Source organism: Microcaecilia unicolor, chromosome 10, assembly GCF_901765095.1.
Source record: "Microcaecilia unicolor chromosome 10, aMicUni1.1, whole genome shotgun sequence".
In the NCBI taxonomy this organism is placed as follows: Eukaryota; Metazoa; Chordata; class Amphibia; order Gymnophiona; family Siphonopidae; genus Microcaecilia; species Microcaecilia unicolor.
Window position 1 is genome coordinate 78773256 of NC_044040.1, and position 15149 is coordinate 78788404.

A 15149-nucleotide genomic window follows, 5' to 3' on the forward strand; every position below is an offset into this window, starting at 1 on the left:
TTCCCCGGGAGCACTGGGTTCGTGAGTCCTTGGGCCACTACCGTGGAGCGGCAGTGGCAGGCAGATCACCTTCAAGGTAGAGATGAGACAAGACTGGACCGGAACCCCGGACTGGAGTTCTACACAGGAATACACAGGACTGGAACGCACCAGACGGGTGCGCACTAGAGTGGAGCCCGCTGGACTGGAACACACTAGAGTGGACCCACTGGACTGGAACATACAGGGGTGAAGCCCGCTGGACTGGAACACACTGGAGCGGAACCCACTGGACTGGAACCCACGGGACCAGAACCCGCTGGACAGGAACACACTGGACCTAGGCTTCAACTACACTTAGCCACCGTTCCCCGAGGGTTGAGCCCTCAGGTTCGGGCAGCCGGCAGGGCTTACAGGAGAACTGGAACTTGCAAGCAGGAACAGCAGGAATCAGGATACAGAAGTGCCCCCAGGCACCTAGGCGAAAGCAAGGCAGACAGGCAGGGAATGTCTGGGTTCTGGCAGTAGGCAGGTTCAAAGCAATGGTCAGGTCAAGGAGCAAGACTATGGCTGGAGCTCCAGTATCAAGGAGTACTGGCAACAGACAGAACAAGGGCAGAAGCTCCAGAAGCAAAAGAAAACACACACGGGAAAACCAGAAGGCTAAACACAAGAAGACTAGGAAACTGTACACAAGCTAACAAGAAAGCTATGCCCAAGCTAACCAGTCATACACTAGAAACATACACTAAGCAAACACAGGAGATCTAGTAAAGCTGTACACAGGCTAACAAGCAAGCTGTGCCCAAGCTAACAAGTCATACACTAGGAACTCACACAGAGCAAACACAGGAGAACTAGTAAAGCTGTGCCCAAGCTAACTAGTCATACACTAGGAACTCACACTGATCAAACACAGGAGACTAGAACAGCTGTACACAGGCTAACAAGCAAAGCTGTGCCCAAGCCAACCAGTCATACACTAGGAACTCACACTGAGCTGGACAATGTAGCAGTGCACAGAGCACTCTACATACCAGGGCCCTTAGAGGATGCAAAGGCCAGGGCTGCAGTCTCTAAGTGATTAATAAAGCCCTTCAACACCAGAGGCACAGCTGCAGCAATCTCCTTGCCTCCAAACAGAGGCTTGACACCAGAGAGTCAGCCGACAGGAAGGACAAGCGGGAGCCATCTTGGATACTGGCAAAGAGGAGTCGGCAGCCTCTTGGAAGAGGCATAGCCCACACAGGTGAGGTCCAGTAAAGCAATCAGCACACAGAGCCAGAGAGAAACTAAGACAGAGACAGACACAGAGACAAGCAGAAGCCAGCACAGCCACTGACTCCCAGAAACAAGGTAAGTATGGAGGGTGGTCACGGCACCACAGACGTGACAACATCAGCATGGAACGTTGAAACTTTAGGCATAAACAGTCACTACTCAAAGTGAAGCAAGTCACTGAAGAGCTTTGAGACAGCATCCAAATCATCCAGTGGTTCAAATTCCTGGTGGCTAGTTCATTTAGTTCTGCACCAAGGCATCTCCTTCCTTCCAAATTGTCGCCAACCATGGATGTGTCCACTGGGAAGTTATTACAGAAGAGTCCCACATCCGTGGCCTGTGGTCTCTTCCAGAAAAAGTTCAGCAATAAGTAGCCCTGAGCTAATTCAGACAAATAAGGTGCCTTCGTTCTGCATGAGCAAGCAGGGAGTTGCAAGTTCTTGTGTCTTGTCATGAGGCTGTTACTTGGTCCTGAGCCATCTCTTAAGGGATGACAATAAGAGCCATGAATTTGGCAGGATATGGTAACCTCTTAGCAGACAGACTGAACTCTACTTGAGCTAGACAGGTAGCCCTTGATAGGAGGAAGTAGCAAACCAGATATTCAGTTCAATTCTTATATACCACTATTATCCCCTTTCCAGGGTTCAATGCGGTTTACACTGTAGGTGACACAAAAGCAGATAGTGTATGAGAAATATTAGAGATCATTGGTGTAATGCATAAGACTAAAAACATTAAAGGAAAGGATAATGAATGATACTAGGAGATAAGTCATGATGGATTATTATGAAGCAGTCTTTGGGAAAAGAAAGGTTTTTTAGCCTCTTCCTGAATTTGACATAGCTGTTTTCTGATCTGTTGAGAATAGGTAGAGCATTCATATTTTGATTCCAAGTATGGGGAATAGAGAGCTGAAAATCTTCTGATTCGAATTGTCTTTTGAAATGGTGATGCTAACATTGGTGGTTGTTTCAGTCTGTTAGATAGGACCAGATATAGCAAACGATCTTAGCAGTTCAGAGGTGAAACCCCTGTAAGATTTGAAAAACTAAACAAGCAGCTTTGAACCTGAGTCTTTCTGCTATGGGAAGCCAGTGCAGTTTGTTTAGATGAGTTGAAACACTATATTCAGTCTGTATATGTCTTGCATCTGTATTCTGTATGATCTGCAGTTTTTTCTGATATTGACACTTAATACCAAGAAATAGAATGTTACAGTAATCCAAGTGAGCTAGGACTAACAATCTTTTTGCTTTTTGGGACTCTGCCAGGTACTTGGGACCTGAACTAGTCACTGTTGGAAGCAGGACAGATACTGGGCTAGACTGATATCCATGGTCTGACCCTCTATATGGCAACTGCTTGTCAGTGAAAAAAGTGGCATTGGTTACCAGTAACAGAAGTTCTCCATAGATAGCAGGATAAATTGACACACACAACCATCAGCCTTCCTAGGGATTTGACTCATAAGCGCTGAATTTAACTAATGGGAGTCATGATTGGGCAATTGGTAGGTATCCTCGTACAGGAAACTAGCAGCTTTTAGAGTCCTGAGAGCGCTTCCCTATTGGTGGGTTCAAATGATATCACCCCACAGTGCATCTTATTTATCTTGCTGTCTACTGAGAGTCCCTATAATAGGTAAGCAAATCTTTATAGAATACTGAGGCCACTTTCTGATCTTGCTTCAGTGTGCATGCATTTAAGAGGGTGGATGACTGGCAGGTAAGGAGTGTCAATATGGATGTAGGGTGGTTTTTGTGTGTGGGAAGGTTGTGTTTGATTTAGAAGTATGAGTAAGATGGCCATCTCTCACAAGCCATTTAATTTTTTTTACTTTCTGTTTTCCTGTATTTCAAGAATGCTATGGGAGATATTGAAATGGAGCTGTGGTCTGTGTTCTAACAGCTTCAGATAAGTAAACAAATCTGAATATGTTCAATATTAAATCTTGAATAAATGTAAACTGTAATTTTAAATTTTAGGAAGCTGATGAAACATAGTGGTTGGAAAAGTACATGCCACTCTATTGTATGTGATGATTCCTAAATTAGGAATGCACTAATTTTTGCACATCTCTGTTAACAACATTGAGGGCCCTGTTAATCTGCACGCTAAAGTCAGTAAGGGCAATTCAATATGCTGGCTCCAAATATGCACTTAGGTCATAGAATACCAGAATTTACACACATCAGTGGTGTATAATAATTTATTTATTTTATTTATTTATTTGTTTGTTACATTTGTACCCAAACAATAAAAAGGAGGTTAAAAAAACCTCACGGTACCGTGAGACATGAAACAAAAAGAAGTGAGGAGAAACCAAGGAGGATACCAAAAAAACTTTTTTGGGTTTCTAAAAAAACGACCCGACACGTCCGTGTTTTGGCCCTAAGGCCTGCCTCAGGGGTCTTGATCAATCTCAGATGTTGCAGTATAATATTATACACCGATGAAAATTTGCACACAATTGTTGTTGAATGTAAAACTTTTGTTGGTCTCCCTCTCTTATAAAAATGTCGTGTTGTCAGTTAATAAACTGAATTTAAAATTTGTACCCCACATTTTCCCACCCTCTTTGTAGGTTCAATATGGCTTACATAGTGCCGGAGAGCAGTTGCAGACTCCGGTGTATACAAATACAAGGTGAAGTTGTGATAGGGTAAGGTTCATGTGGTAGGACCACATAGAGGAATCGTTTGACGAGAGAGTTCGGTGATGGCCATTACGAACTTTTGCGTTGTTGTGTCGCAGAGATCAGGCATTTGCGTTGTATCTGTAGAGTATGCATTTTTAAACAGGTGGGTCTTGAGTGTCTTTCTGAAGTGTATATGGTCGTATATGGTTTTCAAGTCTTTTGGTAGTGTGTTCCATAGTTGTGTGCTGATGTAGGAAAAACTGGATGCGTAAGTTGATTTGTATTTGAGTCCTTTGCAGCTTGGGTAGTGTAGATTTAGGTACGTTCGTGTTGATACGGATGAGTTTCTGGCTGGTAGGTTGATTAGATCAGTCATGTAATCCGGTGCTTCACTGTATATGATTTTATGAACCATAGTACAGATTTTGAAGGCAACACGTTCTTTGATTGGGAGCCAGTGTAGTTTTTCGCGAAGGGGTTTTGCACTTTCAAATCGTATTTTTCCAAAGATGAGTCTTGCAGCCATGTTTTGTGAGGTCTGAAGTTTCTTTAGGATTTGTTCTTTGCATCCTGCGTAGATTCCATTGCAGTAGTCAGCATGGCTCAGTACCGTCAATTGTATCAGGTTGCGGAATGTTTCCCTCAGGAAGTATTGTTTCACGCGTTTAAGTCTCCACATTTATATGCATAAGTTCTATGGGGGCATACGGACAGAGCATGGGTGGGCTATGGGTATGTCACCACAAGACATGTGCAATTTATAGTATACTAGCAGTTGTGCGCATTGCATGGTGGACTTGTGCACACCAACTTATGCCAGTCATTGACCTGCTATAAAGTGCCAAAGAGCCTTTACGCTAGCATTCTGTAACAGCTTAAGTGCCCCTAAGTGTTGTAATAGAACTAGTGCTAAGGAGGACCTAACCATTGTACCTCTATCCAGGAAATCTAGACTGCCTCAATCTTGATTGACTGCACTTTGTCCTTTAGATTGTAAGCTCCTTTTTGAGCAGGGACTGTCCTTCTTTGTTAATTGTACAGCACTGCGCAACCCTGGTAGCGCTTTAGAAATGTTAAATAGTAGTAGTAGGACCCATTCTGGCATCCATATCAAGGCGCCCAGTTATAGAATTGCCCTATTAATGCATTTGCAGTGACTGTAGGAAATCTACACCTCCATTCAAAATGTTCACATTTTGTTTTATTGCCTTATAGCCCGGAAATAAAATACATTAAAACATTGTCTACATCCTACACCACAACAGCGAACAGAAAAATATATTCCAAAACAGTACTAACCACCGTCCTGGCCAAATTCAAACAGGAAATAGCAACAGGCAAAATTATACTTCTCCAATTCAACATGTCCAGTGCATTCAACATGGTGAACCATAGTATACTGCTCAGACTCCTAGACTACTTCGGGATTGGCGGAACCATACTTAGTTGGATTAAGGGTTTCCTAACCACCAGAACTTACTAAGTGAAATTGAACTCTACTATATCATCACCCTGGAAGGCAGATTGCAGAGTACCTCAAGGATCACCACTATCACCGATCCTTTTCAACCTAATTATTTTTTATTTATTTATTTATTTGTTGCATTTGTATCCCACATTTTCCCACCTTTTTGCGGGCTCAGTATGGCTTACAATACATTATGAGTGATGGAAGTACAATTTGTTACAATTCGGTTATGGATTACGTTGTGAAGAGTTATACGAGACAAAATCAAAGTATCTTTAAGGAATATTATGACCCCATTAGCCAAGTCTTTATCCACTCAGGGCCTTAACCCATTCATCTGTGCAGACGACGTCACAATATACATCCCTTTCAAACATGATCTGACAAAAATCACCAATGAAATTAACCTCGGCTTTCACATCATGAACTCGTGGGCAAACGCATTCCAACTAAAACTCAATACAGAAAAAACACATTGCCTCATCCTCTCATCCCAATACAACACGAATATACCCACAAACTTTGTCACCCCGGACTATGCCCTTCCCGTTTCAGATAGCCTGAAAATCCTTGGTGTCACAATCAACCGAAACCTTACACTCGAGACCCAAGTTAACTCTACAATCAAGAAAATGTTCCACTCAATGTGGAAACTTAAACGCGTGAAAGCATTCTTTCCGAGAGCAATTTTCTACAACCTGATACAATCAGTAGTATTAAGCCATACTGACTATTGCAATGGACTTTATGCGGGATATAAAGAAACTACAGACTGCTCAAAACACAGCAGCCAGGCTTATATTTGGAAAATCTCGATTCAACAGCACCAAACCCCTACGAGAAAATTTCACTGGCTCCCAATCAAAGAACATATTACTTTCAAAATCTGCACCCTGGTCCACAAGATTATCAATGGCGAAGCCCCGAGTTATATGGCTGATCTCATAGACCTACCAACCAGAAACACAATTAGAACATCACAAACATACCTAAATCTTCACCACCTTAGCTGCAAGGGACTCAAGTACAAATCAGTTTACGGATCCAGCTTCTCCTATATAAGCACGCAACTATGGAACGCATTACCGAAAGCCATAAAGACAACGCAGGATCACCTCAACTTCCGGAAATCACTAAAGACCAATCTGTTCGAAAAGGCATACCCTACTTATCCAACTTAAGTGCCTGAACTCAGCAACACAACGAAACCAACTTGCAATGAGCAATATATTACTCTTCTTCTCTTGATTCTCTAATGTGACTGTAACAACATCATTTTGTTTCATCACCAGAGGTGGCTAACACCTCACAGTACTATGTAAGCCACATTGAGCCTGCAAATAGGTGGGAAAATGTGGGGTACAAATGCAATAAATAAATAAATCTGGCATGTATAAGAGGATGATGAGAAGGAAGATATTACTCAAGAAAGCACATCTTTAATCCCATTTTAAATACACAGAGAAACATTCAGGAGACCACTGTAGCTGTGTAGCAAAAACTTTATGGTCTGATTAATAGTACTTTTGACCTGAATGCAAAGCATATTCAGTTTAATAGAAACCCAACTGAACACATTAAACAGAGAGCAGCCAAAACAACAGTGGAGTTGCTAAAGAACAGAAAAGTAAATATCCAGTTAAAAATCTGTGGCATAACATGAAGATTGCTGTTCATCGGCTTCCCAAGGAATTTGATAAAGCTTGAACAGTTTGGAAATAATAGTCTAACATTGACAAATACAGGTATGCAAAGTTGGTAGACCCCTATCGCGTCAGACTCACAGCTGTAATTGCTTCAAAAGATGCTTCCAATAAGTATTTACTGGAGAGTGGAGACTTATCACGTTGTTGTATTTTGGTTTAGTTTATTAGTTTTGTGTAGTGTTCCCCAGTAAAACATGTTTCCCCTGAACGGTGTGAAACATGGTGTGTGGATGTGCGCATTTAAAAGAGTGCTTTTTTTCTCCTCTCACGTCCAGTGCACTGATATAGCAAAATATGAAAAGCATTCAAGAAGACACAGACTTTTTAGTCACTGTAGCTCTATTTTTAGTATACATAAAACAGTTTAATCCCCGTTTAACAATGCCACACTAGCAGCTGCTGGTGCGGTAATGCCGACATAGCCCATTCACTTTGAATGGGCTGTGTCGTCATTGCCGTGCAGCTTTGTAAACAGGGGTGTAAATATGCACATTAATCTTTATTGCATAGGCCCATTTGTGCAGTCTACTCATTGTAATAGGTTGTAGTAATAAATTTTTCTTTTCCCTGTTTTTTTCTCATTTAATGCATGATAAAGTGCACTTCTGCAAATTCCATAATGCTGTAGAGAGATTATAAAAAAATAATCTTTTGTTTCAATTCTAGGTAGTTGCTGAAGAAGCCTGGGAGAACCATATAAAAAGAAATGATTCCATCATTGTAGATATATTTCATGGCCTTTTTAAATCTACCCTAGTTTGTCCTAAATGTGCTAAGATTTCTGTAACATTTGATCCTTTTTGTTATTTAACTCTTCCGTTGCCAATGAAAAAAGAACGCACTTTGGAAGTTTATTTAGTTAGAATGGATCCACTCACTAAGCCTATGCAGGTAAGATATATTGTTGGATTGTTAAGCAATAGTATAAAAAAAAAAAAGCTCTGATTGTGATTTATGTATTAAATACGTTGAAATAACAAAGGAGTCACTTCACATGCAATAAAGAATTTTCTTTATAGACGTCTCCTCTGGTTTTTAGAAGAGCGTACCTTTCCTACTTCTTGCTTCTGCAACCTTTTACGTAGGAACCAGTGTACCTCCACCCCTTTGCGGTGGTTTTCTTTGCAAAATAATAAAGGAGACATTTTTCAATTTCTAATTTGCTAATTTCTAGTAAACTGCTTTGTTTTTAGTTTCATAACATGTCTTTCTGTGACTCATGGGTTCACATTTTGAGACAATTACTTCATTTGATGTCTTGCGTATTTATAATTCACAGTTACTGCAAGTCTAAAAAAATGACAACTCAAAAACTATATGGATATTGTGATGGTTAAATACTATATATCCTTTGCATGGTGAATGTGCAAAAATATACAGTGTAATTAGGGGGATAGAATATCAGTAATTTACTACAATATTTAAACATTAATATGTTGCTATTTTGTGGAAATTGATAGTGTTCTAGTTTAAATGTTGGTAACTAATGAGCAGGAGTATTGTTATGAGCAGGCAACATGCACTCGCTTGCAGCACTATGACGGGCAAGCTTCACCGCCTCCTAGCCTTTTTTTGCCCCCAGATGTGTTTGCATGCTTATTGTACTGGCTGTTAAAAGCCCAGCCCACCCCAGTTCATGATGGCCAAAGGAACCTCACAGCCAACTGGGAAGGGTAAGTCCCATGGGAAGGGAGAGAGAGGGGGACCCAATGCAAGTAATATCTAGGGCTCGTTTTATCTATGCTATAAATACAGATACAAATGTATCTACCCTACATTTAGAGGGCATTTCACTAACAGTGCACCTGTATTTAGGTGCCTAGAGGATCCTATGTCTCAAACAAAATCCCAGCTGTATCTAATGTTTTATTCTTTTACAAACTCTGTTCTAAACAGTACAAAAATGTTCTTTATGTCAGCAAAAATTCACTGGGTTTCAATACATATTCATGACTTTTACCAAACATATCTCACTTCTGTAGAAAATACTTTAAAATACCTCCAAGGTAAAAGTTCTTCAAATTTATTTTCTCGATCGGACAGCCAGTATCTGATCCACAGTGCACCGGTTTTGATAAGCCTCAGTTGCCTTACAATTCCATGGTGGTGGAATCCGCTCTCAAAAGAGCCAGGAGTTACGGGGGACTATGCCTCGGTGTCCCCAGGTAGAGAAGCTAGAACCCTGGATTCTTTTGGAGGAAGATGTACCAGGGTTCAATGCTCATTTAGCAGATACAATCATACCAGCTCTTTACGAGCATCAACTTGTGAAACTTGATGCACAAGTTGTTGGACCTAGCTGTCGCTCCCTCCTGAGCAGGCTGAGTCACTTCACCAGTTGGTCAAGCAGCAGAAGGCGTGTCATAAGTACATACGTATTGCCACTCTGGGACAGACCAAGCCCAGTATCCTGTTTCCAACAGTGGCCAATCCAGGTCACAAATACCTGGCAAGATCCCGAAAGCTCAATACATTTTTGATGCTTATCCCAGAAATAAGCAGTGGATTTTCCCAAGTCAATTTAATAATGGTCTATGGTCTTTTCCTTTAGGAAGCCGTCCAGACCCTTTTTAAACCCCACTAAGCTAACCGCCTTTACCACATTCTCTGGCAACAAATTCCAGAGTTTAATTATTTTATTTATTTATTACATTTGTATCCCACATTTTCCCACCTATTTGTAGGCTCAATGTGGCTTACATAGAACCGTAGAGGCGTTTGCAGGCTCAGGTGTGAACAAATACAAAGTGATGTTGTGGTAAGATAAAGTTCATGTGGCAAAGGCACATTAGGGCATCGTATAACGGAAGACTTGTGTTATGTCCATTATGTGCTTTAGTTTTGTTGTGTTGCAGATATCAGGCATTTACACATTGAGTGAAGAAAACTTTTCTCCGATTCGTACTAAATGTACTACTTTGTAGCTTCATCGCATGCCCCCTAGACCTAGTATTTTTGGAAAGAGTAAACAAGCGATTCACGTCTACCCGTTATACTCCAGTCTTTATTTTATAGACCTCTATCATATCTCCCCTCAGTCGTCACTTGTCCAAGCTGAAGAGTCCTAGACGCTTCAGCCTTTCCTCATAGGGAAGTTGTCCCATCCCCTTTATCATTTTTGTCGCCCTTCTCTGTACCTTTTCTAATTCCACTATATCGTTTTTGAGATGCAGTGACCAGAATTGAGGACAATATTCAAGGTGCGGTCGCACCATGGACTGATAACAAAGGCATTATAACGTTCTCACTTTTATTTTCCATTCCTTTCCTAATAATACCTAACATTCTATTTGCTTTCTTAGCCACCGCAGCACACTAAGCAGAGCATTTCAACATATCATCAACAATGACGCTGAGATCCCTTTCTTGGTCGGTGACTCCTAACGTAGAACCTTGCATTACGTAGCTATAGTTCGGGTTCCTCTTTCCCATGTGCATCACTTTACACTTGCTCACATTAAACGTCATCTGCTATTTAGATGCCCAGTCTCTTAAGGTCCTCTTGTAATTTTTCACAATCCTCTCATGATTTCACAACTTTGAATAACTTTTTGTTGTCAGCAAAGTTAATTATCTCACTAGTTACTCCCATCTCTAAATCATTTATAAATATGTTAAAAAGCAGTGGTCCCAGCACAGACCCCTGAAGAACCCCACTATCTACCCTTCTCCATTGAGAATACTGACCATTTAACCCTACTCTGTTTTCTATCCTTTAACCAGTTTTTAATCCACAATAGCACACTACCTCCTATCCCATGACTCCAGTTTCATCTGGAGACTTTCATGAGCTACTTTGTCAAACACCTTTTGAAAATCCAGATATACAATATCAACCGGCTCGCCTTTATCCAGGTTTGTTCACCCCTTCAAAGTAATGTAATAGATTGGTGAGGCAAGATTTCCCTTCACTAAATCCATGCTTTTGAATATGCTGTGTAATTTTGTTCTTTATAATAGTGTCAACCATTTTGCCCGGCACCCACGTCAGGCTCACCGGTCTATAATTTCCCGGATCCCCTCTAGAACCTTTTTAAATATCGGTGTCAAACGTTATTGTTCAGGGCCACTTAAGACACTTTTGATGTGGCATCCAGGATCTCTATTCAGCAGAGGTTGGCAGGTGCCCCGAGTGGGGGGATAACCTATGTGGAGATAAGGTTGAGGAGGTCGCTGACCAAATCAAAAAACCTACTGATACCATCTCTTCTCTTTCCCGCCAGGTGCCTTCTGCATCTACCTCCTCAGCTAAGAGGACTTTTGACAAACCACGGAGGAGTACCTATTACTATCAGAGGCGTAGGTACAACCCCTCGTGTTCAGACTCAACCCAAGCACACTTGTTCACGTCAACAGTGATGACTAAGCCCCCTTCTGCTGCTCCCCAGTCAAAGCTAGGGGCGAGCTTTTGACTGGCTCCAGCAGAGCATAGCTGCAGTAAAAGTGTCTATCCTCGACGACTTGCCGGTTGGGGAAGGCTGAAGTTTTTCCATGAAAGATGGCCCCTTATAACCTCCAACCGATGGGTTCTTCTAATAGTCCGTCTCTGATACACACTCAGTAGGTATCAAAAATCTCTAAATTGCCCACCGAGAGCTCATTTATTCAGCTCTCAGCACAAGCAGGTACTTGCAGAGGAACTCTCAGCCCTTCTGAAGGCCCATGCAGTCGAGCCTGTTCCACCAGGGGAGGAAGGGCAGGGATCCTACTCCAGGTACTTCCTTGTCCAGAAGAAAACAGGGGGGATGTGTCCCATCCCAGACCTAATGGTCCTGAACAAATTCCTAATCTGAGAGAAGTTATGGATGGTTTCCCTGGGCACCTTTCTCTCAGTGATTCAAAAAAACGATTGGCTATGCTCTCTGGACTTAAAGAATGCATATACTCACATCCCAATACTTCCAGTCTACCAGAAATATTTTCAATTTCGGCTAGGAACACATCACTTTCAGTACCATGTGTTGCCTTTTGGCCTCGCGTCAGCTCCCAGGGTCTTCACCAAATATGTAGTGGTAGTTGCAGCAACGCAGAGTGGGAGTCCATGTGTTTTCATATCTCGATGATTGGCTGGTGAAGAGCGCCTCTTTGGATGGAGCTGAGGAGTCCATGCGAATGACTGTTCAGGTGCCCGAGCTATTAGAGTTCATTTTAAACTACACCAAGTTCTGTCTTCGTCCTGTCCAGTGACTGGAAATCATAGGAGCCCTGTTCAATACGCAGAAGGTCCAAGCCTACCTTCTGGAGTTGAGAGTGGACACTCTTGTTGCGCTCGCATCCAAGATTCAAGCCTCTCAGCAGGTCACAACTCAGCAGATGTTGAGATTGTTGGGCCACATGGCTTCCACAGTGTGTGTTACACCCATGACACATCTTCATATGAGATCAGCAGAATGGACCCTGGCTTCTCAATGGTGTCAAGCCACAGGGAGTCTGGAAGATGTCATCCAAGTGTCCCCAGAGCTGTATGCTCAATTCGATCCAGTTTGACTCTGGGACTTCCATTCCAAATTACTCAGGCACAAAAAGTGCTGACGATGGATGCATCGCTTGGGATGGGGGGGCTCATTTAGATGGTTTCACACCTAAGGTGTTCGGGCTACCCAGAGAGCGAATCTTCAGATCAGTCTCCTGGAGCTCCGGATGATCTGGAATGCTCTAAATGCTTTCATAGATTGGCTGTCTCATCAAATTGTATTCATTCAAACAGACAATCAGATTGCAATGTATTACACCAAGAAGCTAGGGGCCACCACATCTTGCCCTCTGTGTCAGGAGGCCATCTGGATGTGGCATTGGGATCTCCAGCGTGGGATGTTCCTTCAATCCACTTATCTGGCGAGCAAAAACAATACCCTGGCCGACAGACTGAGCAGGTTAATGCAACCACACAAGTAGTCTCTCAATATGGGCATAGCCCGCAAGATCTTCCGAGCGTGGGGCACCCTGTCAGTGGATCTTTTTGCCACTCAGATTGACCACAAGGTCCCTCAGTTCTGTTCCAGGCTTCAGGCCCACGACAGACTAGTGTCAAATGCCTTCCTCCTCAGTTGGGGACAGGTCTTCTATATGCGTATCTTCCCATACCTCTAGTGCAGAAAACTCAAGCAAGACCATGGAACCATAATTTTGATCGTGCTGTGCTGGCTGTGACAGATATGGTTCCCTCTTCTTCTGGAGTTATCCTCCAAAGAACCATGGAGGTTGGAGTGTTTTCCGACCCTCATGACGCAGAACGAGGATCACTTCTAAATCCCAACTTCCAATCTCTGGCTCTCACAGTTTGGATGTTGAGAGACTAGAATTCGCTTCCTTGTGTCTTTTGGAGGGTGTCTCTCGGGTCTTGCTGGCTTCCAGGAAAGATTGTGCTATTTTTTCAAATGGAAGAGGTTTGCCGTCTAGTGTAAGAGCAAGGTCTTAGATCCCCTTGCTTGCCCTACACAGACCCTGCTTGAATACCTTCTACACCTATCATGAGTCTGGTCTCAAGACCAACTCTGTAAGGGCTCACCTTAGTGCAATTAGTTCTATCATCAGCGTATAGAAGATAAGCCCATCTCTGGACAGCCTCTAGTTGTTCGCTTCATGAGAGGTTTGCTTTTGTCAAAGCCCCCTGTCATGGGATCTCAACGTCATTCTCACTCAGCTGATGAAAGCTCCTTTCCAAACCACTGGACTCCTGCCATCTGAAGTACTTAACCTGGAAGGTCATTTTCTTGGTGGCTGTTACTTCAGCTCATAGAGTCAGTGTGCTTCAGGCCTTAGTAGTGGATGCAGGATACTAAGTTTCATCAAAGTAGAGTAATCCTCCGCACTCGCCCTGTTTCTGCCGAAGGTGGTGTCGGAATTCCATCTAAACCAGTCAATTGTCTTGCCAACATTCTTTCCCCGACCTCATGCCCATCCTGGCGAAAACAGCTTGCACACCTTGCATTGCAAGAGAACATTGGCCTACTACATGGAGCGGACCAGGCCCCACAGGCAGTTTGCCCAACTTCTTGTTTCTTTTGATCACAACAGGATGGGGGTCACCATCAGGAAATACACCATTTCTAATTGGTTGGCAGATTGCATTTCCTTCACTTATGCCCAGGCTGGGCTTGTACCTATAGGGTCATGTGATGGCTCACAATGTCAGAGCCATGGCTGCATCAGTAGCTCACTTGAGGTCAGCTTCCATTGAAGAAATTTGCAAAGCTACAACGTGGTCTTCAGTCCACCCATTCACATCACACTAGTACCTTGAGCAGGATACCCAATGAGACAGTCCAGTCCGTTCAGGCAGATAGTATTGCAGAATCTGTTTGGGGACTAGAATCCAACTCCATCCTCCTATTTCTGTTCCAGGCTGCACTCTCATTTAGTTTGTATATAGTTTCAGGTGATGAAGTAACATAACATATAACATAGTAGATGACGGCAGAAAAAGACCTGCACGGTCCATCCAGTCTGCCCAACAAGATAAACTCATATGTGCTAGTTTTTTGTGTATACCTTACCTTGATTTGTACCTGTCTTTTTCAGGGCACAGACCGTATAAGTCCGCCCAGTACTATCCCCCGCCTCCTACCACCGGCTCTGGCACAGACCGTATAAGTCTACCCAGCACTATCCCCGCCTCCTATCACCGGCTCTGGCACAGACCGTATAAGTCAACCCAGCACTATCCCCGCCTCCCAACCACCAGCCCTGGCACAGACCGTATAAGTCTGCCCAGCACTAGCCCCGCCTCCCAACCGTCTCTGCCACCCATTCAAGGCTAAGCTCCTGAGGATCCCTTCCTTCTGAACAGGATTCCTTTATGTGTATCCCACGCATATTTGAATTCCGTTACCGTTTTCCTCTCCACCACGTCCCGTGGGAGGGCATTCCAAGCATCCACCACCCTCTCTGTGAAAAAATACTTCCTGACATTTTTCTTAAGTCTGCCCCCCTTCAATCTCATTTCATGCCCTCTCGTTCTACCGCCTTCCCATCTCCGGAAAAGGTTCGTTTGCGGATTAATACCTTTCAAATATTTGAACGTCTGTATCATATCACCCCTGTTTCTCCTTTCCTCCAGGGTATATGAAGTAGG

The 15149-nt window shown here is 43.0% G+C and overlaps 1 protein-coding gene across 6 annotated transcripts in view; it reads left to right on the forward strand.

Annotated features, from left to right (window-relative positions):
* USP15 (ubiquitin specific peptidase 15) overlaps window positions 1-15149 on the forward strand; it is a 519523-nt gene that overhangs the window by 297987 nt on the left and 206387 nt on the right. For all 6 annotated transcript variants that reach the window (XM_030217240.1, XM_030217241.1, XM_030217242.1 and 3 more), the window contains one exon: window positions 7742-7966. In XM_030217240.1, coding sequence (XP_030073100.1) covers window positions 7742-7966 — 225 coding nt within the window. The remainder of the gene's footprint in view (window positions 1-7741; window positions 7967-15149) is intronic.